This window comes from Alligator mississippiensis, chromosome 5 (genome assembly GCF_030867095.1).
Source record: "Alligator mississippiensis isolate rAllMis1 chromosome 5, rAllMis1, whole genome shotgun sequence".
In the NCBI taxonomy this organism is placed as follows: Eukaryota; Metazoa; Chordata; order Crocodylia; family Alligatoridae; genus Alligator; species Alligator mississippiensis.
Window position 1 is genome coordinate 24288400 of NC_081828.1, and position 18441 is coordinate 24306840.

General features: G+C 40.2%; 1 protein-coding gene across 2 annotated transcripts in view; it reads left to right on the forward strand.

Annotated features, from left to right (window-relative positions):
* The first annotated feature begins 378 nt into the window (after nucleotides 1–378).
* PTGFR (prostaglandin F receptor) overlaps nucleotides 379–18441 on the forward strand; it is a 30545-nt gene continuing 12482 nt past the window's right edge. The window contains exons 1-2 of one of the 2 annotated variants that reach the window (XM_019489192.2): nucleotides 379–473; nucleotides 1158–2005. In XM_019489192.2, coding sequence (XP_019344737.1) covers nucleotides 1217–2005 — 789 coding nt within the window. In that variant the 5' untranslated portion in view covers nucleotides 379–473; nucleotides 1158–1216. Of the gene's footprint in view, nucleotides 474–566; nucleotides 830–1157; nucleotides 2006–18441 lie in introns of those variants that run through there. The other variant, XM_019489193.2, reaches the window with a different exon arrangement.

The following is an 18441-nucleotide window of genomic DNA, read 5'->3' on the forward strand; positions in this document are numbered from 1 at the left end:
CTTGGTCTGTCTTGTGTTGGGGCTGAGAGTAGTCTTAGGTAGGGCTTAGATGCCGGATTGTATGGGGCGGTTTGGACGGGGGCGGTCCTGCCTCAGGCAGGGGCTTGGCCTCGACGACCTCTGTGACTCGAGGACCCAGTGGCGAGCCAGCCGCCGAGACACCACCCGCCCCCGCCCCAGCGTGGCGACGCCTGGGCAGGGGCTTTGCTGCCCCACAGCCCCGAGGGGCGGGCGCAGGGCTCAGCCCCGCGGAGACCGCACTGGGCACGAGGCGGGCGGCAGCCTCTCTCCGCCGGGGCAGGTGCGCGGGGGATGCCCGGGCATGACGTGGCGGCGGAGGGAGGAGGAGGAGGGGGAGGAGGCGGCGGAGCAGAGGGAAGGGCCCCGGCGAGGCTCGGGGTCGGCGGGGCGGAGGAGCGGCGCGGGCTGCGAGCGCCGCGGAGCGTCCGGCTGCCGCCGCCGCGATGGCCGAGGTGAGGGCGGCTGCAGGAGACAAACTTTTCTGAGCCGGACCGGGCCGGGCCGGGGGCGCACGTGTCCCCGCGCGGGGGCAGGGGCGGGGCGGGGCGGCCCCGACGTGCGGGGCTGCCGGTGCCGTCCCGCAGCCGCGTGCCCCCGGGGCGGGACCTCCGGCGCTGGGGTCGCTCCCCGCTGGCCCGGCCGCCCCGTCCCCGCCGGCGTCTCGTCGTCTCCTTCGCTGCGCAGCGGCCGGGGGAGACGCGCGGGCTCCGAGCTCGGAGCCGTCCCGCGGCGCCCGGGCTGAAGGGCTGGCTGGGAGCGGGCAGGCTGGAGAGGAAAGGCGGCCGACCCGCCTGCTTCCCGGCGCCTGGTGAGCCGTTTCCCCCGTGGGGGTCTGAAAGCTTTCAGCGGGTTTGTGGCCGGGGGAAGGATGCTTGGGAGGTCCAGGGTCAGAGTCAGGAAACATGATCCCAGCAGGAGGAAAGCGAGTGATTTGCGTGTCACAGTTGAACAGGGGCGTTTAGCAGCATCTCTAGTCTGGCCCTGAACCATAACAATAAGCAGAGATGCCTGTTGAGCCCTCAGATGGGATGCCACCTGGCACACCTGTTGGAGTTGAGCACAGCCTGGGCTCCGGGTGCGGGTGGGACAGCAGCCCGCCTTTCGTAACGCGCGTGTGTTTTCTTGGAATGTTACAGATGCGCGTTGACTGCACGGCTGCTGAAATGGTTTGAGTTCTGCGTCTCCTTTCCCAACAATGAACGGTTCAAAACCGCCGGTCCCGTCTGGATTCGGAATCTTTAAAAATACCACCTGCCACACAGAGAAAAAGATTTCGGTATTTTTTTCCGTAATCTTCATGACAGTGGGGATTTTGTCGAACAGTCTGGCAATAGTGATTCTCATGAAGGCATATCAGAGATTTAGACAGAAATCAAAAGCATCCTTTTTGCTTTTTGCAAGTGGCTTGGTTGTCACCGACCTCTTTGGCCATCTCATCAATGGAACCATTGCAGTGTTCGTGTATGCATCTGATAAAGACTGGATTCGATTTAATCAGTCAAATGTTCTTTGCAGTGTTTTTGGCATATGCATGGTATTCTTTGGTTTGTGCCCTCTCTTCCTGGGTAGTGTGATGGCTGTTGAACGCTGCATTGGCGTCACTAAGCCAATATTTCATTCTACAAAAATGACTTCTAAACATGTGAAAATGATGTTGACTGTGGTATGTCTCTTTGCTGTTTTTATTGCTTTTCTGCCTATTCTTAGGTTGAGAGCCTATCAAATTCAAGCATCACGGACCTGGTGTTTCTATAAAACAGAACATATTGAGGACTGGGAAGACAGATTTTATCTCTTGCTTTTTTCCTGCCTTGGGTTACTGGCCCTTGCCATTTCATTCTTGTGCAATGCGGTGACAGGAGTTACTCTGTTAAGAGTTAAATTTAAAAGTCAACAAAGACAAGGCAGATCTCATCATTTTGAAATGATCATTCAGCTATTGGCTATAATGTGCGTGTCTTGCATTTGCTGGAGTCCGTTCCTGGTAAGAGTTTCATGTGTTTGACAGTTTTCAATCTGCATCTGTCTGAAATGTGTCCTTTTTATCTGCAGGATTTTAAAAGTGACGAGCTTTGATGAACAATACAAGGCACATTTTAACATCTTACTTCGTGGCCATCTTATTTTTCCTGAAGCACATTGCATGTGATAGTAGGACCAGTGCATCTGTAACAAAGATTGTTTCCATTTCTGACAGGATTTGAAATAGATTTAGTAGTAATAAAAAAAATCGACAGGCATAAGGGCCTGTTTTTGTTATTGCAATACGGTGTTAGAGCACTGGTAGCCAGTCCAAACTGGTGTCAGCACTGATGCTAATGCAAAAATGGGAGATTCCCCAAAATTGCCAGTAGAGGCCTATCTGAAAATATGATTTTATAGGCTTGCTGGTCCCCAGTGAGTACTCAGTTTCGGTACAAGGTCTGTTAAACAAAGTCCACAGTCATGACGAAGAAGGTAATGGTTTAAAAGCTGTTACTGTTATTTCAGTGAAATCTGTACCATTAAAACCCACTTAGAGTTGTGTTAAGGAGCAGCAGTTGATAGGTGATTAATTACATTTGGTTTAGGAATGACTATTTGATATACTTGTAGTCTGGACAGGGCTCTTGCAGAGTTTGCTGCAGACTGGTACTATGCAGCTGCTGCTCCCAGAAAATCTCCCAAAATATAGTGCAAGGTACATGCATGCTACAGGCTGCAGTTATTTTTCTTGATGGGATAGTGTTAATCAGGTCAGTGTGAACTGTGTCAGAAATCTGTGTCAGATGCACAGGGTTATTGTATGGTATAATCTCTGTAGGTTTCTTATGATATTATAAAGCTGTGTCCAAGAAGGTAGTGTGTATGTTCAAAGAGTCTGAAAATGACTCAACTGAGTAAACTATTTTGAAAATAGCTTAACTTTGTATTAGTAGTGGGGGAGCTCAAGGCATGAGAAAAACTAAACCTTAATTCATCTCCTAGTAAGTGTGCTGTAAACGCTCACTCACATTGAAGCAATGGAGTTTTTATTGATGGAAAACTTGAGTGATTCAAATCATGCTGAGGATATATCTAAGCTGCAGAACCACAGTCCAGTGCACTGGTGGGCAATTATTTTGGACAGAGGGCTGCTTACTGAGTTTTGGCAAGCCATTGAGGGCCTCATGACAGGCAGCCCAGGGCAGATAAATATTAATTTTCTAAATTTTTTTAGGGGCCCCACGGGCCAGATAGAATGGCCTGACGGGCCACATCCAGTCCCCAGGCCACATTTTGCCCACCCTTGGTCTAGTGCCTGAGCTAAGTTTAACAAGTAGCTTGGGCATTAATCACAGTGTTGCTCCAGCCACGCAGAATTCAGTGTATGGTAATTTAGCCTGCCAAGTAGTGTAGACATGTCCCTAGAACATCTAGTATATGGCAGCATAATAGTTGAAGTAGTAGTGAGTTATAGTGAGTCATAATGTAGACCTGGAAAAAAGTACCAGCCCTATGCAAGTCAGTGGGAACATTACCATTAACTTCAGTTGGACTTGAAATTTTTCTTTTTTTCTGTTGATTTCTCAGTCTTTCACTAGAAAGTAGTTTTAATTAATATTGGCGTTATGTAACATTTTTTCTCAGTGACATGCCTTGTGTATATATAAAATAGATGATATCTTCAGGATAATATAGTATAGGCTTTTTTTCATAATGAATAATTATGCCAATGCACACAGTCATTCTTGAAAGTGATTTGAGGCAAACAGAGCATGATTCTCCAGAGAAGTAACTGAACTGATTGGTTTGCTTGTCAAAAACTCAAAAATATTATTCACACCCTGTATTTATTTTCAGAAAAAAATAATAGCCCTTAAAGTTTGTAATTTCTTTATTCCAGAAGGACTTTGATTGTCAGCGGATAAACTATTTGAGAGTTATTATTTATTGCATAAGTTTTATAACTGATTTCCATTTGCTCTAATTATTTCTCACTCTCTCTCAATCTTTCTCTTTACTGCCGCCTTTATGTTTCCTGTTTTCTGGAGGAAGACTGTGGAACTCTCATTTTTATAGAACACATACATCTTTTTTGGAAGCTTGTGGGTGGATATTTGTGTCCATAAGTACTTTGACATTGCTGCACTGCTTTGATTAAAACATTTCACATCGTGTAGCTTGTAGTTAACATGACTTACTACTCTATTGAAAAGCTTTATTCTGAATTGTGTATTGGAGCTCAGTTCAGCTCATTTATGCTATAAAAGTATTTCATAGTTAATTTTGTCATTAAAACTTACTGTAAATGCCATCCTTGCAAAAGTGTTGAACAAATAGCCGTGATTAGAGCAAGAATAGGTCTGACAGGTGCTGTGTAAATTTTCTTCACAATTCTACTCGTGCCCATCCTTCTGTGTATTCAGGACTCGCTCTGTGTTCCCTTTTTCCAAGAGATGCCAAATTTTCACCAACTATTATGCTGTCTTTTGTAAGACAAAGGTCCTTTGGGGATGGGAATAAAAAATACAAATCATTTTAACATATGATTTAGCCCTGGAGACCCATAAATTTGAGTTTAACATAGCTACATTTCTCCAGCTTCTAAGAAAATTATTTAAGGATGTATAAATTAATTGATGTTTTTGGCTAAAATCCAAAGTATCATCAGTCAGCATATTTGTTTAATAGTGTGACGTTTATTCCATTATGGGATTATGTCCTTTTCATGAGAGAATGAACTTGATGGTCTTGGGTCTTGACTATGACTTAAACCTTACTTAAGTATATGTAAATGGGTAGCTCCCTAGAAGTCAGCGGAGTTACTTGCATGTATAGTTAAACACTCGCCTAAGTCTTTGTAGGGTCATTACGTGAATACCTATTTGTTATCTTTAGCTATTTCAAATGGATTTTGTATATAAAAGTTCATTCACTGAACTGTCAGTATTTTAGCCATAGATGCATTTTTATTTTAAAAACCATTCATTTCAGCAAAGGTGAACACAATTATAAACACAATATTGCTTTAATTACTTTTTGTACAGCATGGTGATGCATACACAGAATGTGAATACGCTTTTGGAAACAGGAGAGAACTTTAGCCTAAGAAAACGGAGCCTATCAGAGGTAATAATAAAGGTCTAGGTGCAGTAGTATGTAAATAGTATCAGCTGATGGGACATCAGACAATGTCTGATGAGACATTCCAGACAATATTTAGTCAGGCAAAGAAGTCAGCTGTCCTAAACTGATATACAAATAGCAAAATCGACTGTGACCCAATACAATTATAAACAGGTAATCTAAGATAAGTTTCATTATTTTTTCCTAGTCAAAATAGGCCTATATTTATAAAGTAATTATACTTGAAGGATTTTAGTAGAAGTTGAATGCACTCAGCACATTGCGGGATACGTTCTTTATTGCTGTGTTTGCCGTCTTAATTCACGTTTTAGCTTTGTCTGGACGGGATTACCTTCTGCTGTTCCTCCTAATGACCCATTCTGATTTTAATGGAGATGAACAAGTAAAATGGAGCAAGTATAATTTTATTTCATCCATTATTTCTTATCTTCATAAAACAGGACAAAGCATACTCATATATCCATCCTGCATATAGATATATACAGTAGATGGTAAAATGCCTCCAACCAGACATCCATCTGAAAAGCCATTATTCAAAACACTATCTTTTGTATACTGAAGTTGCACTCCTTGGTGTAAGTTACTCATTTCCTCCTTTTGCAGCTGAAATCCAAATATTCTAATATTTTTTTATCTTCTTTTAGGCAAATAATATTTAAAAATGTATGAGACAAATACCCCAGCTACATGCTCCATTAACTCCAAACCTTTGGGGGATATGTTCTTGTCAAGTGGATTTTTGGATTATAGAATATTATCAATATACAGCGAAAATAAATAAGAGACAGCATCAGATCAAGCAAATCATTCAACAGATATCAAATCAAATATTTATATTACATTTATGCACTTGTTTAATGGATTTTTATTAAATAATTTAGGTCAATATGCTAGATCCTATTCTATCTATTAGGTACCTAATGTGTGATCTTATTTCACCCTGCTCATTTCTAAATTAAATGTTAACACATTTACTTTTGTAACATGCCATCATCTTAGCCTTATGACCAAGTCAAGAAAAGCAGGAGGCTGTCCATCCATGTTTTGTATTAGCTGTTATTCAGGGAATTGGAACAGCGTAGAATGAGATCAAACTAATGTGTAATAGGTGGAATAGGATCTGGTCTCTAGTGTTTAAATCTGGCAAGTGTCTAAAACAACCGGAGCTTTAGTTCTCCAGATAGCATTTCCAGCCTCTACTTAAACCTTAGGAATCTAGCAAAGCTGGGGAAGACAGAGCAGGAGAAGGAAGCACATGTTAGTGTGGCTGCTTGTCTTGGGTTTTGGGGTTCTTTTTTTTCTTTAGGTTTGTTCTGTTTTTAATCCAGTCTGGTGTGATGTAGACTGCTATGGGCAGAGCCTGTTCCGCCACCTGTTAGTTTCCTAAGTAGATGTAATAATGTTGTGCACCTACTAACGGAGCTTAGCTTCAATATGAAGGCAGCATGTAAAGCAGTAAGAAAAAGAACCCGTCCATGTTTTCTGTTAACTGTTTGTTTTTTAGGAACTTGAGCAAGGTGGAGTAGGCTTACACTTATGTGTCTAAGGATAAGGCCCAGGATGTGCTCTACACAGTTTTTATTTTTTGCTCGTTACTTTAATTGTATCTGTTTTCTAAAAGACAGCAGTGCAGTTGTTCTCTACCTTTTTGGACTCGAGGCACCGCTGCATAACTTTTGTGAATTGAGTAGCACCCCATTTCAAAAACTAATTTATATATAATAGTGATTGTCCCCTTGCAAAGGGGCTGGGCAGTGGGGGTGGGGGATCATTCAGGCAGGGACAAGCCTGCGTTTATCTACTTAGCTTATGATAGGGCTTGTCCTTTTACACCTAACTTATCTCCTCACACCTCATTGCACCCTTCAAAAGATCTGATGGTTCCCTAGCAGTACCATAGGAAGAGGCGGGGGGAGGGAGGGGGTGATCAGGGTGACTGCCCCGGGTGCTGAAGCAAAGGGGCCCCAACAGGCGCTGCCCAGCTGAGACAGAGTGCGGGATGGAGCTGCGAGTGGCTCGTCGGGGGGGGGGGCGGGGGGGCTGGGACAGGGCCGGGGTTAGGTTGGCTCCTGCCACTAAGTGCAATCCCAGGCAAGTATTGGGGGGGGGGGGGGCATGTGCCCCCTGGTTCTGTGTGTGGGGTAAGAACGGGCTGCCGCTGCGAGCTTGCCTGGGTGTCAAACTTCCTTGCTACGGTATTGCTCCCTAGGATGCTCCAGTACCCTGGTTGAGACTCACTTTAATAGTTAATCAGTTTACTCAAATATTGCATATCCATACGCTTATTTACAGAATGTGCAGAGCTAAGGGTCTCACCCATCTCTCTTGTTGAAGCTGGGCCAGGAGGGATGCAAGAGTCATTCCGGCTATGAGGGCATGTTGGGAAAGCTAGATCCCCGATAAGACTGAAGGGCATGAGCGAAGACAGTCTATTGAGAGAATGGGAGACTTACCCACCTCTCCTGAAGTCTAATAAGGTTGCTCATTGCCTGAGTGAGAGTAATGGATCTTGACAGAGTAGAACAAAAACTGTCTCTGCGGGCACACTGCTTCCCAATGAGAGAATGGGAAATGTATGCGTCTTTCTGGGGAAATAGCATCACATTCCTAAGGTGTGAGGTACATCCTTTTGGGGCTAGTGGTGGCAAAAACTTAGATATTTTAAGAGGCAGAATAGGAACTTGGCTTGTTCTTTTGTGCTAAATCAGTGTTTAGACTAAAGGCTGTTTGGGACAGAGACTGAATGCTGTAAGTGCGTGTGCAGTGCACACTGGATTCACAGTCTTGTTCGGAGCCTTTAGGTTGTCATATATATTATTACTATAATTAATAATACTCGTGGCTCTTACCTAATCTCCAATGAGGTAGTGACTTATGCTTCCCTACCAGAAGGTGCTTAATTCCTTCTGGAGACATGAATAGGGCTCTGAGGATATGCTGTATACTCACAGACAGGCACCTGGGCTGTATATTAGCAGGGGTGTGATGTGGGGAATTAAGATCCAGTATGGATGCAGTGTAGAATGAAGCCCTTAGGTAAATGGAGTTACTGGGGGATCTGTTTCTTTATCTCATGTTATTTTAATTGCATCTCTTATACCTCTCTCTAACTTTTCCTTGTCATATATAGTAGAGTGTTTTTACAACTCCTGGATCCTTCTAGCTTCCAGTCTGCCTCCTCTCCAGTTCCCGTAGTTACCTGCCAGGTAGATTAATTTAAATCTGGGCTATTTAAACCACCACATGGAGAACCTCAGTTTAAATAAGTGCATAACTTAATATTTTCAGATTCTTATTACTTGTAGGTGTTAGAAAATAGTGATTAATGCATTATTTGCTAGATAATTAGCTCCTTGCTAGTAATTAGATCCTGATGAAATACATAGAGGCCATTGCCTGAATGGCTTCCTGGAGGTCAGGTCCCAATAGCTGTGATGATTCTCTGACTCTTGCACTCAGTGCACAGCTCTTGGTCCCCTTTAATAGCATACATGGCCTATTGTGCTATATTTATAGAGCTTGACTTCAGAAACAAAGTGGTATTTTCTCTGGTTCTTTTGTAGTATTGAGAAACATGTAGCCTGTAACTGCATTTTTGATAAAGGTGCAAGGATTGAGCATATATAATTTTATTTAAATGCTTTTAAGGGATTATAATAAATGCAGATGTTACCATATTTTATATTAAATTCAGATTTTACTTTGAAAAGATAACTTTATTATAGTAAAATAAAATCAAATTAATCTAATTTATAATAAAAACATTTTTTTTCAAGAATAGATTTTTATTATTCTGCCTGCCTGGTGCTGGCCATTGGGAGTGACACTAGTTTAGGGGTACCCCTTTGAGAGTAGAGTGGCATGCGCTGTCTTTCCTTGTACCCTTTGGCTTAGGAAGGGAAGATCCCATGTTAAAAAGGGTTTGGAGTTGTAGTGCAGTTTGCTTCAGTTGTTCTGGGCTGCTTCACATACTATTTCATCACTGGGGTCAAGATCTGCGCTGATATAAATTGGCAGAGGTAATGGAAAGTCCCTAGAGTTAACTTGATTTATATCACTGAGGGTCTGGACCCTGGTTATTAATGGTAGAATATAAGGCATTTTACCACTCTTTCTAGAAAATCTTCTCTACATCTGAGATTAGTACGTGTGTGTGTGTGCACTGATGTCTGTATGTAATGATGTTGCACTGACTTTATATCCAAATTATACCCACACCAGCCTTGAACTGTCTTCTTGCAATCTGGCTTTCTATATCACATTTATATGCATTGGCTGATTAAATCTGTTTCAGATTGCCTTATGTTTATATATCTACAACAATATACATACAAACAATATATTAATATATAATATTGGATATAATGCAATATATTAATATATAAATAAAATGTATTATTGATAATATGTTTTAATATATAAAATGATATACAGCATTATCACATTTATATGGGCATGCTGCTTTCTTTCTGTTCTTTCTCTCTTTCCAAATATTGCTGATATCCTTTTATTGTCCATACAAAATAAAATTGGTTTATTCTTGGGTAGTTCTTTCCTTGTGCCCTCTGGCAGGCCATTTTTGGTCATTCTAAGTGTGCATTTGAGAGGGTAGGCAATTGTGAACAGAATACTCCATAGAGAAGGGGTATCTTACTTATTTTATGTGACTTAGGTTAACTTTACAGGGAATGCTGCACCCCAGTGAAAAGCATTATCATTTTATTTAAACAAGGATAAATTGGTGTTTGATTATTTATAATGTTTCTGAATAATGCAGGTGTTAATATAAAATTTATTTGCCTAAGCCTGAATCTGAATACTTTTTAAAAAGTTCCTGTAGCAAAACCCAGAGCCATAGACAGTCCCATTAATATTTTTGGCCTGTAGAATCCCATGTTTAAAATATAGTTGTAGGTGATACATATTATTTTATTATTGAGTCTTCATCATATTTTGCTAGTCTGAGACATTTGAAAACTGTTGTAGGTGGACATGATCCTTTTCTCTACCACAAGGAGGTAGATAAACACTTATGATTACTTTAGGCAAAGATTGTATAATTTTAGTGCCAAATTCTGTTTGCATTCTGTAACAAGGCAATACAGCAGGCAAGCCTATTCAGGAAACATGCTAACCTGATGCATATGTCTAAGTGCTATGCTAACCAATTCAATGCCCGCTCCTAATTGAAGCTTATCTCAAGAGTCTGTCTCTTTCATAGAGAGCTAATTTAATTGAGTGAAGAGAAAGGCTTTTGCTAGCAAAAAACATACCAAAATCTAGCTCTTTATCTTTAGACAGTAGAATCTGTAAGAGTTTTCTTCATCAGACCTTTCTATTAGCTGAAATAGGATTATTGGTGAGATGGAATATGGTGTTTCCTAAGTTTTTATAGTGAAAAAAAATAAATCAGCTATTGTGAGTTTATTAACGTACTTAGAATGAAACTTTTCTCCATTGAGGATTCCTCATCTGATGGGCAATTAATTGTTAACCAGGTTTCAGGATATACTCTTTACCATGAGGATAATTCAGTTATTATTAGTATTCTTGCTTAAGTTTGTCTAAATGAACTCCTAATGTCCTGAGGGTTTATTACTGGTGACTTGCTATGTCAGTCCTGTTGTTATGGTCAACAAGACATCTTTTTATAAATTGCTGTTTTAGTTTTTTCATTTTATTTTTGGAAGAGTCTCTATTTTGGCTGAAATTTCTGCTGCCTCCAATGCAAAACTAGTGTTTTTTATTGTTCGGTAACTTCTTTGCTTATTTGGAGATTTTTTTGGAGAAATGTGAGGTAAACTTCCACCAAATTAGACACAAATGTCTAATTGCCACAGCAGCCATAATTATTTAAATATAATACTATATGTGCATGTCTGTTCACATTTGTACACATACATACACATATGTTGCTACACAAAAATAAGTGTAGTTGCTGATTGAATTAAAGTTTCAAATTTTGCTAATTCTTTTATGCATGTGAAAAAAATTACCAGCATTTACAACAATCTATTATCTATTCACAAACAAGTTCTTATGTGATCATTAGTCAGATTTTCAACTTGTAGAAATCTCTTTGGGTCCATTGATTTCACTGGATCTATATCAATTTAGATAAATGTAATATCTACTGAATTTCCTTAGTACCCACCTATGTATAGGAGAAAAGCTGTTGATACCCAATACTAAAATACTTGTGATGGAAACATAACTGTACCATATTTTTCTCAGCCATAATTACACATAGTAGTGACTTTGAATAGCTGTATTTTTGTATTGTATAAAATATTGGCATATATGATAAATCTCGAAAGATACTGGATTTTGATAAATGATGACTTAACCTACATGTATGGAAAAGAATTGGGTTGCAGAGATTAGGCAAGCCATAATATATGAAGGAAAATATTTTTAGCTTGCTTATTTATTTATGGATTTAGGTAGCATTTATTTCAATTTTCAAACTCTTTTTGAATGCTTTTAAATATAACCTGGGGGATGGTATACTTGCAGACTCTTTATAACCAGTTGCTCCCAAATGTGGGAGTCCTGCAGTTATAGTGAGGATAATTCTCAATCAGAAGACAGGCAGGACGCTGGAGGCCATCCTTACATCAACAAGTTGGTTGTGAAGATGAAGACTAGCAGAGATCATTTTCCCGTGCAGCAGTTTGGTGACTCAGGGCAAGCAGAAGATCTTAAATTTAATTAGACACCAATTTGAGAATGTGTTTTTTTTTTAAGACAAGCATCCTCAAATACTAGTATTGGCTCCTGCTACTGATTTTTGATTCAGTGTTATTCCAGTTCCTTATCTCTTTTATTTACTGGAACTTGTTGGGAAACGTTAGATGGAACAGTTTTCTTTTAGAAAATTCATTTCTACCAGAATTGTATCAGCTTCACAGATATGGATTGATTTTGCTAAAATTTCATTGGAGAAAATACAAAGTTAAAGAAAGTTTTGACAATGTAAAAACATCCCATTTAGAGAATTTTAGAGCAAAATATTCCATTTTTCTTTTCTGGGAAATAATCTAATTTTGATTTTAAAATGTTATAGTGTAAAATAAAGTTGAAAATTGTTTATCAAAATTATTTCAAAATCTATTTAATGGAAAATTTTGAAATTTCCAGTTTTGTTTTGCATCATAACAAAAGCACATTTTGAAAACTTGAAATCCTTTGCAAAATAGGATTTCCATTCTCCACCCAGCACTAATATTTACTCTGACTGATGATTTTACTCATTTAGATAGAAATATTTTCAAACCCTGCTCAAATCTTTAAAAATTGTTCAATTTTCTACGTAATCCCAACAAAACAACATATTCCAAACTCATGTGTTATACTATTTCTGTGCTATCCATTCTGTATTATTATGGACAGATAATTGGATTACTGTCAAATTTTGATTTTGACAGGTGATGCTCCTTAATTTTGGCTATCAAAGCTACATCAAACAAGACTGTACTTTTGAGAGAAAGGATCTTTTCAGTCCTCATTTTAGTTTTGCACTTTAGCTAACTACTCTTACAAACCTGTAAATTCCTGATGTCTGAATATATCCGGGGTAACAAGTGCTAATTATGAAACAGTTTTTGGCAGAATATTCATTTTTTAAAATTTTCTTTTAAACTGCTTTTAAGATTCTTTTTTCTGCAAGTTCATTCCCATGATCTGATGAAGTACGTTGTTGCATGTGAAAGCTCATGCCTCTCTGAAGCAGTTATTTTCTAAGGTGCCACCCTGCCCTGCATGGTATTTTTAATTGCAATACATTGCAGTATTCACACACGGTAGTGTAGCTGCAAGCTGTCAGAAGAGGGACTGTCTTTTTCCTATTTGTGTGTGCAGTGCCTGGCAAAATGAGGACTGTATTGAGTCCACTGACTGCTATACTATTTGTAACAATAAATAAAAACAATAACCATCCAAAGTAGCATTGTAGAAGTAGTTTAGGCCATGAACTGAAGAAACAGTTTGCTATAGGAAACTTAACGAACTGTTGTAAATTGAGCAGACTGAGGGCCTTTTCTTTATGGACTCAGACAAAGTTAATGAGTGTGTATATAATACATCTAAGCACTAATGTGTTTCTGGGGTTTTTTTTGTTTTATTTAGGGCTTTTTTTTCTTATTTAATTAAACACTAGGGCTATGTTGAGGTCCCTGTTCGCAGGTGGGCAGTTATTCTTTCTCATGGGTGTGCTAATGTGATTTCCTGAATAGAGATAAAGATAAACATGTGCATAATGGGTTTCCTGAATTGGGACCCTAAAAAACCCCTGAAACCTGAGTTTGCAGAGTGTTGTGACTATCCTGTGACTAGAGAAGCAGAAATTAATGACCTAACCAATCAACGGCACAGTTTCCAAGCCTGTGAATGTATAAGATTAGAGCAGGTATGTGTAGGGAGGGATGGGTCCTGTGCTATCCTGGATGTGCATAGCTATGCATTTGTCTGTAGCATTACATGAAAAATTATAATAGGATATTAGAAGAGAAGATAAAATAGTTTCATAAGGTGCTTTATTTTAGGATTTACAGTTGATTTTGTGAATCACTAATAAGAATGATTCTATTAAATAAGCATTTATGTTTACTGGGAATTTGGGGATCCATTGGAATTTGGACTCAAAGAACGAAAAAATGTATCACTCTTCACTGAGGATTCAATTTTTCTCTTTTGGCTTCAGTAACAAGAGAAGAAACAATTTAACAGTGTAATCTATTTGTTTGCCAACAATTAGAAAAGGAAACATGTTCAGTTGTAATTTATGCTTTCCAGCTGGGTAAATGTAGTAGTGATTCACTGATTTTGCTCTTTCTAGCATACAACATTTAACAAACGCTTCTCCAAAAACTATTTGCATAAAAGTGAATCATTTTTTTTACAGCAGTTTAGCAGTTTTATGCAATGTTTAAAATGCTCATTTGCCATCTCCCAGGACCAGATCTGGTCATGTTATAAATCAGCATTGCACTATTGGGTCTGTGAGTACCTGCTGATTTACACTAATTTATGTTCACACAGTTTGGTTTCTATATTTAAAATAATTTCAGATCTCTTGAGTTTCCCAATCTTGCAAGATACATATACAATAAACACAAATTATAACTAAGGTTAGGTTTCCTTTATCTATGTCTCTAAAGGTCACTGGGGATTTAACTCATGTCCTTTAACCTAAAGCAGATGCATTTCTACTTTGGATTAGATGGGGATGGGCCATTTTATGGAGAGTTTGTAGAATAGGCGTACAAGGATGCTTGGTACTTAACTTCTGGAGGGGGTGGAGGGGATAATTTTCATAAATTCTTGAGGTGTTTTTTTCATTTATATGTACAGTACATTATTTCTGAATAATTATTCAGAAAAGATATTCTTTTATCTAAGACATTTGCATAAAAATACAGATGATAAAAATAACAGTGACTCTAAAGGATATAGAAATAGGCCTTAACACATGGGTGGGCAAAATGGTAGATTTGGCCAGTGGCCAGACTCCATTTCCCAGCAGCCCCTGCCTACGTGGCTGGTTTCTATGGAGACCCTAGCAGCAGCAGCTCAGTGATAGTGTGGGGCCAGGGTTTCTCTGGAGACTGGCCCTAGCAGCACTGGCAGGGCAGGGAGCTGCTTCAGGGCTGGGTTGGGATCTTGTAGTGGTGACAGCACGGTCTGAGGGCAGAGTCGTGATTTTCAGCCTGCGCGCTCTGGGCATGGGCATGGAGGCAGTGGATCGTGGCTCTGCCTCGGCTCCAGACCATTCTGTAACTGCTGGAACAACCCAGCCTGGCCCTTGAGCAGCTCCCCACCCTGCTGCATGCCCTGCCAGTGCTGCTGGGGCCAGTCTCCATGGAAACCCCAGCCTCACGCTATCACAGTGTAGCTACAGCTGGGGTCTCCATGGAAGCCGGTCCCCACCACATGGACAGGGGCTGCTGGGCAACAGAGTCCACTACTGGCCAGATCCAGCCTGCAAGCTGGACTGTGCCCACCCTTTCTTTAACAGCATGAACAGTAAATACAATGCAGCCACAACATTCAGGCAGTCATGAAAGCAGCAGATTCTCATATCAAAGAAGTTTCTATATCTGGTAATCCAAAATTAGCTGTATTGCCAGGCAGCAAGGAGAAATAAAGCCCTTGTTTTGAATTTAATGTGTGCCGATGTAAACTTGGGAAAATTTATTTGCAAAAATATTGGTGTAAAATGTATATGAGATTTGTTCTGCCAATTCTGAAATATAATAATTGGCACAACCTCCAATTCTCTATTCTGAGAACATATTTAATATTTGACAAAGATACGATGTAATGCAGTAATATCTTTTGTCTCCCTAAGTCAACAGATTCAATAATCAACAAAAGTATAATAAAATCTTTGACTCACTTTACCGGGAAAAATGTGAGGTTTTTACATAGATTTTCTGTAGAAAGTCCTTTGGGCTTTATTTAGCCTCAATTTACTGATGGAAACCTGATCTCAGAGATACCAAATAAATTGTCCAGTCACACAGGAAGTCTATGGCAGGATCAGGGCTAGAGCCTAAATCTCCTGTCCATTTGCCTTAGACCCAGATTATGTGCGAACATTCAGTTACTCCTGGTAAATTCACTGCTATCCCAGGAGAAACCACAAGTGTACTGATGTTCATGATTTTTCTCCCTGGGCAAAGTAACCTGGAAATAAGCAGGGTTAAATCACTCCTAGGACAGTTTCTCCTGGGAGAATGGATGTATGTGTTCTTGTCCGAGAGAAGCCACAGCACAGTCATCCAGCATCCCAGGGTGCTTTCCTTCCTCCCTACCTCCAAGGGAGACAATGTGTTGTTTGCTGGACTGTGCTGCTTCAACTGAGCAGGGAGCAGAACATGCCTCTTTCACAATCCCTACATTGTGCAGCAGGAAACATAGGCTAGCCATGAGCCGTCTAGGTCAGCCAATCAGGGCTGCTTTTGTACTGCTGCCATCTGTCACCATGCAGACTGAGGAGCCTGCAGAGCAAGCTGAGATGTGTGCGTAAGGGACCCTTGACTTGCAGCCTCAGCACTGCAGGCTCACTGGTCTTCAGGGGTTCAGTATTTGAATGTCTGTTCAGATTTGTCTGGGTAAGTTTTCTACCAGGAGAACAAACCTTGGAAGAGTTCTCCCAATCATTTGAATGTATATATGCAGCCCCAGGACTATAAGTCTGGCTATCTCCTTTTTAAAAGCCAATACCTCATTCACTCTTTGATATTAGAATCCTTTTTAAAATTTACTGTTAGGATTTTCTTAATTTGGAATGCCAGATCTCCAGAGCTCTGTGCTTCCAATCACCATATAGTCTCATAAAACTGTCCATAATGTCTGACAGCTTTTTTCAAGCTAGCTATATTTAAAAGAAAAATTGACAAATTGATATATGTATGAGTACACATTGATAGTTAGCAGCCATATACTTGGATTTACACATGTTTAGCCAGGCTTCCAGCTGGTGGTATTTGACCTGTTTTCATTGATTCCCGTGCTTCTATTCCAGTTTCCATGAGCTGAGAAATCTAGGCTCTTGTATCTCTTCTGCCTCCAATGCAGATGTTACACAACTAATTTTAATGGGATTTTCTTGGATTTGCAGCAATGTCAAATGGAGAATAAGGCCTATTACTTTTTAGTAAATTGTTCTTGCAAGCCTCACTCACAAGTAATCCTTATTTATAAGAAGAATTCTACTGATTTTATTTTATCCTGTTAGGTTTTATTTAATCTACAGTTCTATATGAAATCTTTGTATTTGGTTTTAATTTGCCTACTGGGGAAAATGAGCACATCCCATATATATAATTTGTTCATACATGCCAATGGAGGATATGACCCAGAATTTTTAAAATGGGGAGGAAGAGATTATTAGAAAAAAGTGCAAGTTGTTGATCAGTAATATATTACAATATATTACTACTCAATAAATAGCAAAATGTTGTGTTTATGTTTCATAGTTTCATAGTTGGTAGGGTTGGAAGGGACCTAAGCAGATCATCTAGTCCGACCCCATGCCATGGGCAGGAAAGGATGCTGGGGTCAAATGACCCCAGCTAGGTGGCTGTCTAGCCTCCTTTTGAAGACCTCCAGGGTAGGGGCAAGCACCACTTCCCTTGGAAGCACCACTTCCCTAAGTGGCTGTAGAAAATCCACGCTATGGGATATTTCTGTTGAAATCCCTTGCTCTTGAACAGAATACTATAAAGGAATTGAATAAAAAATGAAATTGTGAAAAAGATTGCATTATATCAGCAGTGCCTTACATCCTCCTCCTATGTGTTGTGACACTTTTATAGTGATGGTAGAAGTAAATAGGTGTCAGCACTTCTTTTATAATCCCCATTTCTCATGAAATATAAAACTGTAGATAAAAGATGTACTTTTCTTTCTTTCTTTTTTTCTTTCTTTCTCTTCTTTCTTGTTAATTTCACTCTTGATAAAATACTATAAAATTACATCTTCTGGTCAGTTTACACCTACAGCAGGTCACAGCCTTATGTATGGTCTTGTAAATAACGCTAGTTGCAGAATTTTTTGGAATAGCAAAGTTTTAAAATATTTTTTGTACATGAGGTAGAGATATAGAGACTGGAGTACAAACTTTTTCCACAAGGCTCTGGGGAGATATATAGCACTGCATTAATCAAATGCACCAGTGACAATGATAAAATACTGATAAGTATACTAAAAGTTGGCCACAAATATTGAAAAACAACTTTAGTTATAGTGAAGCTATACACAAAACACAAACAAACAAACACAACACAAAATGCCATCGATACAGACTTACAGGGTACTCTCACATTTCACAAGGAAACACTGTGCAGAGACAGTCAAGTTAGAAGCAGTGGAACCATATTTGCTGTGCTCCTTCTATGCTAATAAGTCTTGCTTCTCAGTCACTATTTGCCTCTAGTGACCCCTGTGGGTGTGGATTCTAGGAACTGAAGGTTTATGAAGGCTCCCCAAGAGGCAACAAAGGAAACATGAACAACTGGTGCCTCCCAAGACTGGAGGTGGGGGCACAACTTGTGGGCAGCAGCAGTGTTGGCGGTGGGGTGGTGAGTGGTAACTGTCCACAGAAGTTGGTGTGGGGGCAGGGTTTATGAGCGGTGAGCAGTGACCTCCCTCAGAAGCCAGTGGTGGTGGCGGGGGGAAGGAGGGGTGGCGAGTGGTGACCGCCCATAGAAGCTGGCAGTGGCAGCCACTCTCGGGGGGGGTGGGGGCACGTGCCCCCTGTGCTTCCCTACAAGTCACCTATGAAAGGAAACATGGAACAAGCCTGTG